General features: G+C 36.3%; 1 protein-coding gene across 7 annotated transcripts in view; it reads right to left on the reverse strand.

The window, feature by feature from the left end:
- The window catches only part of Srp54 (splicing regulatory protein 54), a 274,433-nt gene that overhangs the window by 178,137 nt on the left and 79,427 nt on the right, over nucleotides 1-16,869 (reverse strand). For 6 of the 7 annotated variants that reach the window (XR_016546991.1, XR_016546992.1, XM_090374416.1 and 3 more), the window contains one exon: nucleotides 9,634-9,789. Coding sequence is in view for 5 of the 7 variants with exons in the window: in XM_090374416.1 (XP_090230542.1) it covers nucleotides 9,634-9,789 (156 nt within the window). In the remaining 2 variants the exon portion in view is untranslated. The remainder of the gene's footprint in view (nucleotides 1-9,633; nucleotides 9,790-16,869) is intronic. The other variant, XM_090374418.1, reaches the window with a different exon arrangement.

Consider the following 16,869-nt stretch of genomic DNA (forward strand, 5'->3'; position numbering starts at 1 on the left):
TAACAGGAATAAAGACTGCTTTATATTTCATGGCTAATGTTTTTTATGTTAATCCCCAGTCAGATTTACTGATTCTGGTGATTAAATCTGTATAGTTTCTTATTTTTCTGGAGAAATGTTTAAGGTGCAGATAGATGGTAAGTTTGGTGTCAAATATTATTCCCAGGTACTTCAGTTCTTGTACCGCTTTTAAAGATATATCTGAAATTTTTATTACCAGTGTTTGGCACAGATGCAAGTCTCCTTTAAGTAGAATTGTTTTAGTTTTCTCTGCTGATATTTTGAGTTTAAGGAATTTGGTTCATTTCTATAGTTTTCTGCAGAGCCATTTTGGCATAATGCTATTTCAGCATGGGTGTATGCTCTCACAATCAGAACTAAGTCACCTGCAGGCAACAGTATCCATGGGAGTTAGGTCAGTGTTTAACTGTTCATCAAGTACTATTGTCCAAAAGAATGGACCCAGAACTGACCCCTGCAGGCACCCTCTTGTGATGGTATGGCTGATTCACTGGTATCTGTCCATACAGTGACTTGTCTATTACTTAATCTAAGCCAGCATTTCCCAAACTTTTTTAGTCACGGAACACTTATGAAACACAAGTTTGGCGGGAGCCAAGGAACTGTTCGTTAATATTTTATTACATACGACGCAGTGTGCATCAGGAGCATCTTTATTTCAAACACACGTAAGCAGAAATTCAAATAACTGTCATCATACTTTCACTTTGGTCTTTTATTAGTTGGTTTCTGTTTTCACTTCAGATTTTTGGGGAACAAAATGCTGCGATTGTTCATCCTCACTTTGAAGTGTGACAATATTGTATTCATTCATTTTCACTGACCACAGGTGAAATACTAGAAGTACTTGCTTCTCATTTTAAAGTTCTTTTTTTTCAACCACAAATCCATGGTCACATATTTTAATAATATTTTGAAATACTAATAATTATCGAAAAAAATTTATACAAGGAAGTGAGTTTAGTTATGACATCAGTTCGTTTCCCTCTATCCACCAATCTGTGTACTCCAGGCTAAATTGCATATGAATGGCATATTAGATCACTACATTGTTACTTTTTTGTAGATGTCATTACCCCTACACATACTTCTCCATGCAAAGCATGGCATCTGTTATAGAACCACAAAATAGTGTTCCATGGTCTATTATTTCATCTATGCCAGAATATTAATAACAAAAAAAAAAAAAAAAAAAAAAAAATTATAATGATACAAAAGTGGTGTACGCTACAAATATGAAAAAAAATTTATTTTATTTTTTAAAAAATTATTAATTACAATTTTTCACATCTCATGGAACATTAGTGTTCTGCAGAACACAGTTTGGGAAACGCTGACCTGAGCTATTTATGCAACAATCTGATGAGCTATTTATGCAACTGTAGAGGTTTTGTGGCACATTTGTATGGTGTAGCCTAGAGGTGTCAAACATGTGGCCAACAACACTCGCGGTACGCCTAAATCAGATTAAAACTTAATTAGGAAATATTCAACAAAATAATAAAAATACAATAAAACACGGATATTTCATTTTAAAATCAAAAATCATAAAATTCCCTTTTAACCTTGGTTTACGCATACCCTTTAAGTAGGAAGTAATTTGAAAGGCTATTTGAAGAATTCAAGATGTGTGAAAACAACATTCAAATGGAACTTGTTAAAATTCAGTGTTCCTGACTTTTATTCTTACTTGCAAAGACATTGTGTTGAAATGTGCATGTTTGCTGTGAGGGTCTTTGCAATGTTTCGTAGTACACCTTTGTGAGCAGTTATTTTCACTCCGAAGCCAATTAAAACTTCACATAGGGCGAGATTAACAAGTGAGCACTTATCATCCATAGTGAAAACTGCATTATCACAAAACTTTATACTTGATATTGATAAAATAGTTTCTTACAAAAAATATTATATTAATTTTGAATCTATTCGATATTAAATCATAAAATTATACCTTTCTTTTATCTATAGTTCCTATCTGATTTGTATGCATGTACAATGGTGTTCAAAGAAAGTGTATCACCCTTAAAATTGTAACTGTTGTCCGAATAACATGAGTATGTATATGGAAATATTTCTTCCGGATTGCATCAGATAAGATTGACACACGTAGGTGATGACGTAATATTGCATCAGCTGTTATTTTTAGCTATATAAGCACGCTAAACAAAGAGTTGCAGTCATTCCATGTTTGTGTCAGGTGGCGAGTTACGTGCAATTTACGCAACGAAGAAAGAGTGCTATTTTTGCTTTACGCGAGGAAGGATGTTCTTCCCATCATATTGCTCATAGAGTGACTTGTAATCAGTCGATAGCGAGTAGATTTCTTTCCAAACTCAAGAATACTGGTTCTGCTGATAGGAAAAAAAGGGAACCGGATGTAAACGAGTCTCTATGCCAAAACAGGACTGTGTTTTGAGGTGCTTGTGCCTTAAAAACCGTAAAGCTTCTTCTTCTGAGCTGAAAAGAGAATGGGAAGAACATACAGGAGTGGTAGCAAGTGCAATAACAATCAGAATATGCCTCTTCAAAAATGGACTCTTAGCCCGTCGTCCTAAGAAGCCCCTCCTCACACAAAAAAATGAAAAAGGCCCAATTAATTTGGTGTAAGGAGCATGTCAAATGGACCCCCGAGCAATGGAAGTCAGTTATTTTCTCAGATGAGAAGAAATTAAACCTACATCGCTCTGATAGGAGACAAACGATTCACCGTAGATGTGGTGAAGAATACCATCCAGACTGTATGGTGTCTACAGTGAAATTCCCTACCAGCCAAATGACATGGGGGTGCATTTTGTATCACAAAGTAGGTCACCTGCAGTTTATAAAAGGTTTCGTAAATGCCAATAGATACCTGGCTATATTGGAAGGCAAATTGTTGCTAACCATTAGAGACCATTTTAACTTGCCAAGTAATTGCATCTTTCAGGACGACTCTGCTCCTTGTCATTGGGCAAAAAGTGTAAGTAGGCACTTCTGTAGTTACTTTAGCTTCATTTCTGCATTAAAGGTTCAACAGTTATGTGTTTAAATTTGTAACAGGTGAAAAAATGGTTGGAAACAGTAATGTGTTTAAATTTGTAACAGGTGAAAAAATGGTTGGGAAAAACGGTCCATTACAACTCTTAGCTGGTGAGGAAACAATATGGACCCGGGTCCTATAGAGAACTGTTAGCATCATGTGGAATATGAAGTTGCCAGAAAGAAACCAAAGACCCTTTGTGAACTTCAGGAAGACATAATTCATGTTTGGAACCACGAACTATCAGTTGATTATCTTCAGAAATTGATCTTGTCAATGCCTCGATGGTGTGCTGCTGACATCAGGGCCAGAGGCAGTTCAACTAAATATTAGTTTGCACCTGGTGAACTTTTCATTTTGTTTTCCATTTAAAATGATAAACTGAAGCAAACTGAGGGCTTCTGATAACATTTCAGCCACAATTGTGGCTGAAATGTTATCTGTTATATAAAGGTTGCAAATGCTCATTTTGGAATATTTTGAGAGCACCTGTAAAATATTTAGGTTTGCCTTAACTATTAATAAATATCTTCTGTTTATATATTTCTATTTGCGATTCTACTCATTAATGTAATATACCATTGCGAAAAACGGTCAGAAATGTGAAATTCCTGGTGATGCACTTTCTTTGAACACCAGTGTATGTGTTAATAAATAAATATAAATATTGGAAATCAATGCGTTTCAAGTCAAGTCAATATGCAGTCCACACTGAACCTCAAATAAGGTTTAGTGGCCCCCATTCCTATTTGAGATAGGGCATCAAATGCACCAATAAAATCTATGGAGATGGCAAGAATGCATTTTTTCTTGAAGTAATATTAGCCAACAGAATTAATAAGGCTATTGGCCAGGAAAACCTTGCCTAAGTTGTAGGTTTGTCATGGATTTTTAGTATTTATTTGCTTGCTTCCAGATGGTAGGAAACATACTCTGAGCAGGGTAATTGTTATAGATTTGACAGATGGTTAGGGAAGGCAGAGGCAACCCTTTTAATCACTTCCAGAAGATCCCCTCCAGAAACCCTTTTAATCACTTCCAGAAGATCATGTCATGCACTTTTCTCTTTAGTGCACTCTATGGCTGCTTTCATTTCATCCAAGTTGAAGTGTTAACAGAGTCCTCCCAAGCGTGGGTACACATTACCAGATGTACCAACAAGGGTCTACCAGCTTTCCCTTTTCTTGTTTCTGATGAGGGTAGTATAGTTTTTCTTAGAGTTCTGTAGGTCTCTTTTAAGCCATTGGTCTTATTCTCAGACTAGGCTGTTCTTGCTCTTTGGAAGATTTTTCTCACACCTAGTATACAGGGGACAGCATTTTTTCTTGGCATTTCTTTTATTTCCTGTGAGAAGTTATCAGCATTCTCAGCAGGAGAGGCTCCAATCAGCTTTTTTAAAATTATACCTGCGATGTCATGATATGTGACAGTTTGGCCTACTTGTCTGAGAAGGCAGAAAGTGATTGCCCTATGATTTGGTATAGTCCATGCTTCATGGACACACCAGTCTGAGAACTTAGGAACTATGGCACTGGTAGTTATTGTGGCATCTGTATTGCTCTCCAACTGAGTACTACTGAAGGTTGGTAAATTAAAGGAGTGGTTTAGAACCACAAATGGTGTGGCGAGGAAATCTTCCAATTCACAACTTTTATATGTGGCAGCATGGTTATCTGTGTGACCATGCCCGAGTCTGGATCTACAATTTGTGTCCATAGCAACCAGTATTCTCTGGCCTGGTAATAAGTTTAGAGCAGTCTGGAGGTATTGAATAATTGGTGATATGTCTTCTTCTGGTCTACAGTACAGGGAAATGACATGAAGTGATCCAAGCTGGCTGGTAATTTGGCACAAGCAGGGAATGGTGTACATAGTGAATTAAGTTTGTCAACAGTTAAAGCTACATTTCTGACAACAACTGCTGTTTGGGACTGGTTCATAATTTATTTTGGGCCTATATTGCTTGACAGTGTGTCGATATGTGGGACATTTAGGGTCGTCCATAATTGAATGATTGAAATCAAGGCATGCTGATTTACAGCTAATGCATTTTGGTTGGGTATTTTTGTTTTCACACTTATTATACATGCCTTTTTACAGCAGCGCCCATATGTGCTGTCTTTATCAACACAGACATGTTATGTTATTTGTTTTTTAGGAGCATTAGCAATTAAGGCCATATTGCTCCAGGATATGCGGTGGTCATTCCCTGACCTTTCCGCATCCTCCGTATTTGGTGGTGACGGGCTCGAACCCCGGTCTAATCAAGAAGCGTGTGCTACGCACTGCTGCTCCTTCTCACCTGGCTACGGAGGCGCCTACACAGACATGTGATGTGCATCCAAACTTGGGGTAACAGAAGCATTTGGTAATACAGAAATGATTCCTGAAGTGGTGGCTGGTCCAGCATATGTGATCTTGGCTGCTTAGAATTTGCCAAACCCCAGCAGGGAGGTCCAGTTTTATATTATAAAGGGCCAGGGATCCGGCAAAGCATGCTTTAGTAGAAATTCATATTCCATTTCCTCTCTCTGGTTATGTGTTCCTAAAAATTTTTGGGAGTATATGTTCTCTAGTAATTTGTTCATTTGCAAGATTTTTTGGTATTGTAGATAATTATAGGCCCCCAACTTTTAGCATCTCCATGTGTGGTCCAAGATTTGATATTTCAGGATGACTTCTAATAATATTTGTGTCTTCAGCCATTGCAGTTTTCCAATAATGACTTTGCTGTTTCAGATTTTTCCCAAGGCTCTGACTTTTACATTTTTGAAGTGAGATTGCAACTTGGTTACAATGGTATTTTTCGTCACCTCATTTAAGCCCAAGATCTCATGGGTTGGTAGAGGTTTTGTTGCTGGTTTCTTCCCTTTGGTAGATTTATTTTCAACAGGCTGTGGCTTAAGCATCTGCATGCAAGTCACAGTCTGCTGGGATTGTCTGTGTTTGTCCTGTCACAATGTGAGTTTTGTCTTTAAGACCTTTTCAATATGTAACTCTTTAATGTAGTTTCAAGTTCTTTCCAATGTTGAATGATCTGTAGATGGACAGCAGCAGAGATTCTGTTGGTTTGTGAACGTATTAGTTCTTCAAGTTGAAGTCCAATTGCTACAACCTGGGCCAGAGGAGCAGATGTGGGCTTTGTTGGAGTTGTCCGGTCCATTTGTTTGACTTAGTTTCTAGTGGTGTCTACACCAGCAATGCTGCCTTCCCCCCTTTGGGGGGGAAGACAATGTTATTAATCTCTCTTTTCCTTGGGGATCCAGGGACTCTATCCGCCCTCAGAAAGAGGGTGGATAGAGTCCCTGGAACAAAGTTTTCAAAAGTTGATCACTGCTGTGGTGTCACAACATGGCTTACCAGCCAATCAGGGTATGCATATATATTTGCAGTCATGTGATCAAACAACAACAATGAAGAGACAAGGAGAAAATGCCAATAAAGATAGACAATTAAAACAACAGTGATTTCTAAGAAATCACTCTTCCCAATTTATCATAGTGATTCTGTTCAATACTTACCATGTTCAAGCATTTTTATAAAGTTATTCCAAAACAAATTGTAGAAATTGTGTGGCCGCACCATCCACATCAGGTGCACAATCCCCCGTGGGACAGTCTCATCGGTTATTTGTTATTTGGTTTTTTTTAAGGAGCATTAGCAACTAAGGCCATATTGCTCCAGGAATATGCGGTGGTCATTTCCTAACCTTTCAGCATCCTCCGTAGTATTTGGTGGTGACGGGATCGAACCCTGGTCAAATCAAGAAGCGTGTACTACGCACTGCTGCTCCTTCCCACCTGGCTACGGAGGCGCCAGTCTCATCGGTGTGTAATACATAAATAGTGATATATAAATACACAAATAGGTTAGTTTCTCTTAAATTTCACACTTTGGAATGTAACACTGTTTTACTATGGGCACCAAAATCTTGCTATTCATGGGTTTCATATTTGCAACATTTTTTAGGAATTAAATCTCTTTGAATAATGAAGGGTTACTGTATAACAATTTATACAGTAACCCTTAATTTAGTTGAGAGTACAAATCTTTTTTTATAAAATTTTCAGTTATTTTTTTTTTATTAATTCAAAATATTATAGTTTATATTTGCACTGCTGTATATTCTAGAACAGTCATATAGTTTCGTACTAAATCATAATTAAAGAAAACAAAAAGGGATGTAGAAAAGGTGTGTCTCAAAAACACACAATTTCTACACCCCTTTTTGTTTTCAAAAATACACGGCATAACTTCAGGAATGAGTTCCTCATATGTATACAATAAAAATATTTTATATCAACATAGTTCCGGAAATGCTTGGTTTCCGAGTTTGGAAGGTCTGTCTATGACACTTAACTGTTCACATCACCTTATAGTAATTGTTCAAAATGTCCACCTTCTGCCTGAATACAGGCCTCACATCGACATCTCATGGACTTGCGAAGACGATGCCAAATTCCTGGCATGTTTTGTATTGTCTCACAACCTGCCACAATTCGACTGAGGAGAGTTTCCACATCAGCTACCGGAGTCGAATACACCAATGACTTTAAATGGCCTCACAAAAAGAAATCTAGTGGGTTAAATCAGTTGGGCATGGAGGCCAGGCAGTTGGTCCACCTCTACCTATCCACCGACCAGGAAACCTTTGATTCAGGTAATTGGGGGCTAGGTTGCTGAAATGCATGGGAGCGCTATCGTACACGAAGTGTGCTTGTTGATGAATGATCGATCAGTGGCATGGCGTCCAAGAAATCAGGCATGTTGTTTTCCCGAAAGATTCTGTACGCCTACCCTGTGAGTTTGTTTGGAAGTACATGGGCCCAAATAACTTATCATCAAAAACACCCACCCAGATGTTGAGGCTGAACCACTGTTAGTGATGTGATAGAAGAATTGCATGCGAGTTTTCCCTCACCCCATATATGCTGATTGTGAAAGTTTTGGATTCCGTCTCGTGTGAACCGTGCTTCATCTGTGAATATCACTAAGGCAGGAAAGTGAGGAGTTGTACCAAACTGCTGCAAGAACCACTGGCAGAACATTACTCACGCAGGGTAATCTGCTGGTGACAAGGCCTGTACCCATTGCAGATGGTAAGGATACAGTTGGAGTTCTCGCAACACTCTCCAAATAGTCTAACATTGAACAGCCAGTTGCATTGCTATTCTGCGTGTGCTGATTCCAGGAGTGGCATGCACAACATCCAAAATCTCCTCCTCTACTTCAGGGGTCATAGATCTTGGTCGTCCTCTGTCGGCAGCACGAGGTGTAAAGGTCCCATGTTCACAAAGGTGGCGATGGATACCTTCAAACATTTTCCTGTCTGGACATCTTTGTTCTGGGAAACTTTCGTGGTGCAAACGACGAGCCTCCAGAGCATTGCCGTCCACCAAACCATACATAAAGTGCATATCTGCTTGCTCCTGATTTGAGTATATGGTCGGAATGGAAAACCACCAGATTCTGTCAGTACCCTATGATGAAGGAAATCACCTGAGGGAGATAAGATATTCCGGTTAATAACTTGGGAACCAAGCATTTCCAGAACCATATTGATATAAAACATTTTTATTGTCTTCATACAAGGAACTCATTCCTGAAGTTATACCGTGTAGACACCCTGCGTGCGTGCGCGCGCACACACACACACACGCACGCGCACACACACACACACACACACAATCTTAAAAATGAGCCTGATTTATTTTAAAATACTTTAATTGAACATATAACGTACTACATACAATCTAATTCCTTAGAAATGTTTAACACTCGAGAGTTTTTCCTTAAAAGTCCATTTTGTTCCCCCCCCCTCTTAAGAAACCAGAAGCAACCTTCCATCATGGATATGTCCTGAAGAAAGCAGTCCACTTGCTCATCACTTACATCTTCCAAATTTTGAAGTGGACAAACAGATTTAAATGAAGAAAATGTATTTTCAAAGGCATTCGGTTGCTCATATCTTTCCAACGTTGCAATAAAGTTGACATCAGAGATTCATAATATTCTTTCCATCTTCCAAAAAACCTATGCAAACTATTTTAAATGATTGCCAATCTGTTAGTCCTGTAGCTTCATTCTCAAAAGATAATCTTTTTAAGGTCCAACAAAAATTCTCTTTTAATTTTGGGCCTAAAAAAAAAAAAAAAAAAAAAAAAAAAAATCACTTCCTATTCAAGCCAAAAACGTGAAGTACAGGAACTAATGGGAATGCATTTCCATTGACCAGTAAAACCACTTTTAAACTTAATTTTGAGGCATCAGTGAATATACACCATTAATTAGGATTGTGTTCAATGCACAGTTCATTCAAAACATCACTAATATCTTTACAGAAACAGACACCCTCTTCCATAACAAAATATTTTCAAATTATTATTATCTGATTGTTGATGATAATAGTGCAGGGTGATTTTTTCATTCATTAGTCAGACCACAAACTGGTTATGTGAATGACCATTTAAACTATTATGGAAGGTTGTAACAAAAAGTAAATAAAATAAATAAATAAATCATTAGGTACATCATGGAAGTGATAAAAAAATGTTATAAAAATATTACTGAAATGACTATTCCTTTGTACTCACAGTAGAATCCAAATTTCCAACATATACTGTTCTTCTTATTTCTTCAATTTTAGATGGATCCATATTGGCGGGTAAAGGAGGATACTGAGGTAGTCCTAAAGCAGTGAGACGGGGATCAATAGTGGTTATTACCTGTGTACCACCTACTCCAGTTACCTAAACAACAGCAGCATAGTTAGTATTATGTAATCGTATAATGTTTATTTTCTAATGAGGAATTTTTCTATCTGTATCTTTTATGTGTAACCTACTTCATTAATCTAAACAGCAAAATTAATTGTTTATGTAACCACATAATTTCAATATTTATTGAAGGTATTTTTCATATCCACTTTCTTATTTCCAAATTGCTTTAAATTCCAGAACCTTTCGAGTTCAATTTTTGCTATCTCACAACTTTATTCTAAAGGATTCATTCAAATAGAAACAAATTAATATATATATATATATATATATAGTAATATTATCTGGGATAACGAATAAGGAATAATACATCTGTAGGATTCATTATTCAGCCCCCTAAAGGACACACTGATGTATTTAAAAATATATAAATAAATAAAAATAAATGTTTCAATTACATCGCGGTGAATTTCAGTATTCCTTCAGTACGGTATTCATTTTCAATCTGCTCACAAATTATTTTTTAATTGAAAAGGTATAGATGTAAAACTTCTTTATGATTCTGTGCACTTTACAATTGTTTCAGTGTTAATTTTATAAAGAATTTTGGGCGAAGGCAAAGAAAGCCAACACAAGAACCACGGGAAACATTGGCTAACTTACACGGAAAATTAGTTTCCTGATACTGCACTCTAGCACTGCTTGCTCGGTAAACACAGTAGGTGTTATCTGTGTGGAGCAGAAATTGAGAACAATATATTGATTGACAGGTAGGCGTGGCAAACAATGTGCTGATTGGTGCATGGACACAACAGACGATAACATAGATTCAGTATCACTTGCCCTAATGAATGTTCTCCTAATGAATGGTGAAAAAAAAGGTCAGTTACCTCCCTCCCTCCACTTGAATCCCATGGGAGCTTGATCCCCTCCCGAAGTGGAGGGGGTAAACTGACCTTTTTTTTTTAGAATCATGGGCGGACTATGCATAAATTGTTTATTAACAAAAAATAATTTTTTTATTACTGTATTTTTATTTTTTGTTCAATAATATGCCCTAATAGTGAAAAAAGGTCAGGTTACCTCCACTTGAATCTCATGGAAGCTTGAACCCCTCCCGAAGTGGAGGGGTAACCCGACCTTTTTTCTTTAGAATCATGGGTGGACTAGGGCATAAATTGTTTATTAACAAAATATCAATTTTTTATTACTGTATTTATAAAGACACTCGTACGGATACACACATATCAATCAACACCTCAATAGCTATTCACAATATATATATACACAAAGAATCTTTCATTTCCTGTTATTTCCTAGCCTAGTCTTTATGGTTAGGTCACGAAATACAGAGTTATTCAAAATGAAGTCCCGAGGTTTCAAGCAATTCCTGTACTGAAACCCCGGACTTCATTTTGGATAACCTTGTATAAGGAAACCTTTTCTATTATTTCCTAACCTACCATTTAAGGTCAGGTTATGAAATAAAACAAAAAATAAAGAAACCTTTTCCTTTTTTCGTAACCAAACCTAAATCAATAATACAGTAAAAATACCCATAAAATCCAAAAATCTGCTTTTAATAATGAGAAAAAAACATAATGAAGAACATAAAAATGAACGGAACTTTTTCAGAAAAAAAAAAAAAAAAAAAATCACAAATACAAATCATATAATTTGACCTCAATAGCTATTTGCAATTTGAGTAATAATATTCTGAGAAGTATCTTCATGATTTTTCCCATAAATTTACGGCTGCCATTTAGTCTTTTAGTCTCTTCCACTGGGCTTTGATGTTATTCGTATGTGGATCTACAAAATGTTCCTTGTGTTTCACTGTTAAATGTTTGTAATTCTTTTTTTCTAAGGCTGTAATATGCCTGTATTCACGGCATTCATCTTTTATGATAGTAGTATTTTTCTTCACTACTTTTCTAATAGTGCGTAAAAGAGTTTGCTTTCCGATTTTTTATGAATTTCATGAAGATGAATTTTGATTCTCTTTCAAATACTCCAAACACCCATTTATTCTTAGCAGTTAAATTTCGTCTGCTTCTACAGTTTTCCCCGATCCACCCAACTTAATGGTATTTTTTTAACAACTGCAATTCGCAAATATCTCTTAGGTTCTTATAAAACTTAATTGCTGTTATTTTCGAAATCTCCAGATGGAATGCTATCGTAGTTACTTGCATGCATGTTAAACAAAAGTATATAATATACATTATCTTTTTTAATAGAAGTTTTGTATTTTCCATAAAACTATGTTTTAATAAAGAAACTTGCGTAGAACATTTTTAACAATACCCAGAACTTTCCACATGACTCTGTTCATGATTCAATTAATTTAAAATAATCATTGCACTCAAAACAGTACAATTTCGGTCTTATAATTTAGTTTTCATCAAAAAATAAAGCTTTTTATTTTCCTTACAAATTTTTTCCATCTTCAAAAGATTCATCGCTACTATTACCTGTTTACCATTCCTTACAAAACTAATTATGCACCATTCTGTACTCATAAATAGACATCATAATGGTAGATGACTTTCATCAACCGGTGAAATACCACCACTTTGCTTATTGGAGGCTTGAAGTGGTGAAACCCATGTTTAGTCTCTAGAGCAAAGTGTCCGGCATCCCCCCCCCCATACTTCTCCTCCAACCCATGCACGGTACTTAGTACTATAGGTTTTGATATCTTTCGTGTTTGGGGTTTTCATAAAAAAAAAAAAAAAAACAATGACTACACAGTAGCTTGTCATCTGTCGCGCTGGCCACCATTTCATTGTTTGTCACTACCTGTCAATGAATATATCGTTCTTGACTTCTGCTCCAGACCTGTCTGTTTACCAAGCAAGTAGTGCGAGTTCGGTATAGGGAAACTAATTTTCCGGGTAAGTTAGCCGATGTTTGGTTTAGACTTCAATTCCTCTTTTCGCATCACTGTGTGTTCGACGTGAGGAAGTTGGAAAATAATTTTTTTAGATAACAAGACTGCTTTTACTACGATATTTCCGTATTATATGGTACAGTGCTGGAATAAAGAATACAATTAAAAAGCACACCATTTTAAACTATTCCTTGCCTTTTATTGCCAAAAAATCTCCACTAGACTAATGGATTTTGTGGATGCTACCTTGTAAAAGAGATTATTGCATCTAAAATAACATCCAATCTTCCAAAAGGGTAATGCCCAAGTCACAAAACCAGTGTGTTCAGCTCAACAACGGAATCGGCACCAAGAGCCTTAATCTCAGCCCAACAGAACTACGGTTTTAACAAACTGGAAAAACCATGAGTGCTCATCAATGGATACCAAAGTCACTTCCCCCATTAAAAACTGTTCTGTTAGAGAAATGGTAAAATATTCTTGTTGAAGCACCATAAATTGGTAGAAAGCATTCCGTGAAAATTATGCAGAACACTTTACATGTTACATGCAAAGAATGCCTGTAATTTCAACACAATACTGAAATTGCATTGGTAAATCATTTTTTTTCTCCCTTAGTATACAAATAATTTAGTTAACAGCATATTTGCATGGACCCTTACTAAATTTATGTTCTTCCAAAATCTTGACTTAAATGTTAAAGGTGCATATTACATTATAGAAGCAACTCTTAATCTGCATACATCAATGTACTTTTGAATGAATGGCTTTGAGGTCCTTATTGACAAATCTAATTTTGATGCAGACTCAAGTGTCATATCCTGAAATTGGAGTATCATATCTTGATCATCTGCATCCTTCCTCCACATGACCCAAACACCAAACAACATCTGGTTTTTATGCTATTCAAGCAGAAAATATCTGCCACATAAATGCTCTAAATTATCCTTTATTCAATTTTCTCATTCTTAAAAGAACTCCCATGCAGTTCATACACTAAGCCAGTGGTTTTCAACCTTTTTTTTTTTTTTTTTAATAACGGCACCCCCTAAGTAATTTATTTTATTTTGCGGTACCCCTACTCAATTTTCTGCCTGTTTAATCCGATTCTCTCTCTGTATATATATCCATGTGTGTGCGTGTGCGTGTGTGTGTGTGTGTATACACACGTTATATGATGTTTATTACAATAATATAATTATAAAAATTAATTTCATAATACAAATTTATATATACAGTACATAATTTTATTTTTTATATAGAAGTACTAAGTAAACGATTATAGATCACCACAAAATTAAAAAGACACTGTACACCATTTTATAATGAAATAAACATATAAATTAAAAAATAATAATAAGTTTAAGTAACTTAAACCCAAATTATGTGGCATCTCTAGAATGTTGTTGCGGCACCCCGGTTGAAAACCACTGCACTAAGCTATTATCAGGTCAGAAAGAAGGGGGGGGGGTATTTTCAAGCATGCCTTGAAATATGCATTAATGCAGTTGATTAGTTATTATTTGCATTAAAAGCAGAAATTGATGAATCTCGCTTTCATGTTCTATATTTCTCTTGTAGAACAAGAGAAAAAGTGCTTGCAGAAGTTAGGCTCTCTTTAGGTCCAATAATATCAGTATTAGCGATATGGTACAAGGAAGCATTAGACAAAAAATAAATAAACTACCTATTGTACTCACAACTCACTTGGGTACCTATGTGAAGAGGGAGTCAAACTGTATGATGACAGAACACATGACTATATTTTGTTCAGGTTGCTGCTGCAGTTTAGGACATTCATTGCCATTTTGTTTTATTTTATTTTCAGGTATATTTTTTCTCTAACATGTAATTTTATATATTACACTTTTTAAAATCCATCATATTTTATTAAAAAAATAACATCATATAATCCAGAAATATTAAGAAAGCAATGTGGCACTCATTGCTTTCTTAATATTTCAGGATTTTGCAATTGTCTTTAAGAATCCATGCAAAACAGTCTCTCTCTCTCTCTCTCTCTCTCTCTCTCTCTCTCTCTCTCTCTCTCTCTCTCTCTCTCTCTCCCCAGATACTTGCAGGGCTGTCCTGTCCTTTAATCTGTTTTTGCCACCAGAAGGATTTAAACTACATAGACAATGGTCTTAATTCTTACAGCGGAACAAACTTTCCTTTGCAATGAATTGCCTTGTTTTCCAAACAGATAGTAAATGGTGTCTAGTGACAACTCAAGCAGGGAGGAAAACAGCAGGTGGCTCAAGGCCACACACACTCAGTTCCCCATTCTGTACTAACACTGGAAGAGAAAACATTATTAATAACATCTAGCCACCTGCTGCTTTTTCTCTGCTATAGTTATATAATGGCAGGAAAACAAAACTTAGCAATTTTTGTTATTACGTGTGGAAAACTGATTAAGAATACACACACCTCATTATAATTACTGCTTAAAAGCAGTAATTTCTTTTTATTATTCTCCAATGTGAAAATATTTTTTCTCTGATGCATATTCATTAATATTCTGTCTGATACTGTACTAAGCACTCATTTAAACTAATATTATGGTATGTGGCAACCTTTGCTATGACTATGTTTAATGTCATTTGTTCATATTTAGTAAATTGAACTGTTATTTACATTATAAGCCATATTTTGGTCATTATGGATGCTTACAGATGTAAATAAGTTCAGTTATTTGTGCTTATTCATTGAAACGTGCTTCTCCAAAACTGCTACATCACTTAGTATACCCCACTAAAATCCAGAAAATTTTAAATTCCCAAGGTTGCCAGATTTTAAAGACTTCACTGCAGTTTATTTTAATTTATGTAAATAACAGCAGTGAAGAAGGTTCCAAGACAGCAGGATGTATAGTTTAATATCTTTGCATTTATTTATTAGTATCAGTTAGCTCTTATTAAATTTTCTTTCTAACAAACATATGCAAGGTGTCTTTTTCCTAATAAAAACTGAAATAGTTTGAGAAAATAATTCTACACTGAATGTCAGTCATTACTGCCTAGGATCATATGCCCCTCCTGTGAAAGAGCTTGTGTTTAGGCTCTTTAGAAATTACTAGATTTATCCACGAATCAATATAAATTAATGTTTTTTTAATTGACTAAAATCATCTAGTATATGACTATGTTATTTATTAAACACTCAGTCATTGTTATGAATGATTTCAGAACTATTTAGCTCCAGTCAACAGGTAGCTTCAATCAGTGACCTCGTATCAAGTCTCTATATGATCCTCACTATCTGGTTCAGTTTGCATAGGGACATCCGTTGGCACTTTCCTAGATAGCAGTCAATGGTTTGGTTGTTTTGTTTTATCAGCGCATTAGCAACTAAGGCTATATTGCACCAGATAGCAGTCAATGACTGATATACTATCCTCTCTGGAGGGCACAAGAGATGATGTTGCCTCAAATAGGTAATGTTCGTGGGTTTTCAGTTCTTTCTATTTTTTAATCATTCACACAAAAAATGCAAACTCATTCTTTGGTGGGTGTGGGCAAGTGTCTCATTGGGGTGGAAGCCACATATTTGCACTGCTGAAGGTGAGTGCTGCTTTGTTTTGACTACCTTATTTCATTTTTTTAGGTTGGCTTAGTACGTATGAACAGAATCGTACCCTATGACACTCAGCCTTAAAAAAGACAGTAGGAATTTGTTTGTATTTGTTAATATCTTTTAGCGTTTCCTTTTTTTCATAAGTCAAAGGATGGCATGTTTTATCATGCCAGAACTACACTGAGTGATCACTGAATTATGACCACCCTATGAAAACTGAATGCGACCCGTTGACCATATGAGGTACGTGAGTGTGGAGTTAGTCGACCTACATAGCATAGATAAGGTGTCAGTGGTTCAGTAGGTAGTAAAATTCCAAGCATGATGGGTAAAAGGAAGGATTTATCGGATTCGATAAAGGACAGATTGTGGGTGCTTGGCGAGCTGGTACCTCGATTTCCCAAATGGCTGAACTGGTGGGGTGTTCGAGAGTCACCGTAGTTAATGTGTACCAGGACCGGCGTCAAAATGGTCAAACAACGACCCAGCGGCAAAACTGCAAAGGTCAGTGAAAGGTTGATGTTAGAGGTGAGTGCCGGGTCCAACAACTCATACAGGCAAACAGGCGCAGCACTGTTGAAGAGTTGACTACCCAATACAACATGGGCCAACCCGGGACAATATCTGGGATGACCATGCGTCAC

This window comes from Mastigoproctus giganteus, chromosome 5 (assembly GCF_048544385.1).
Source record: "Mastigoproctus giganteus isolate SK-2022 chromosome 5, ASM4854438v1, whole genome shotgun sequence".
Lineage (NCBI taxonomy): Eukaryota > Metazoa > Arthropoda > Arachnida > Uropygi > Thelyphonidae > Mastigoproctus > Mastigoproctus giganteus.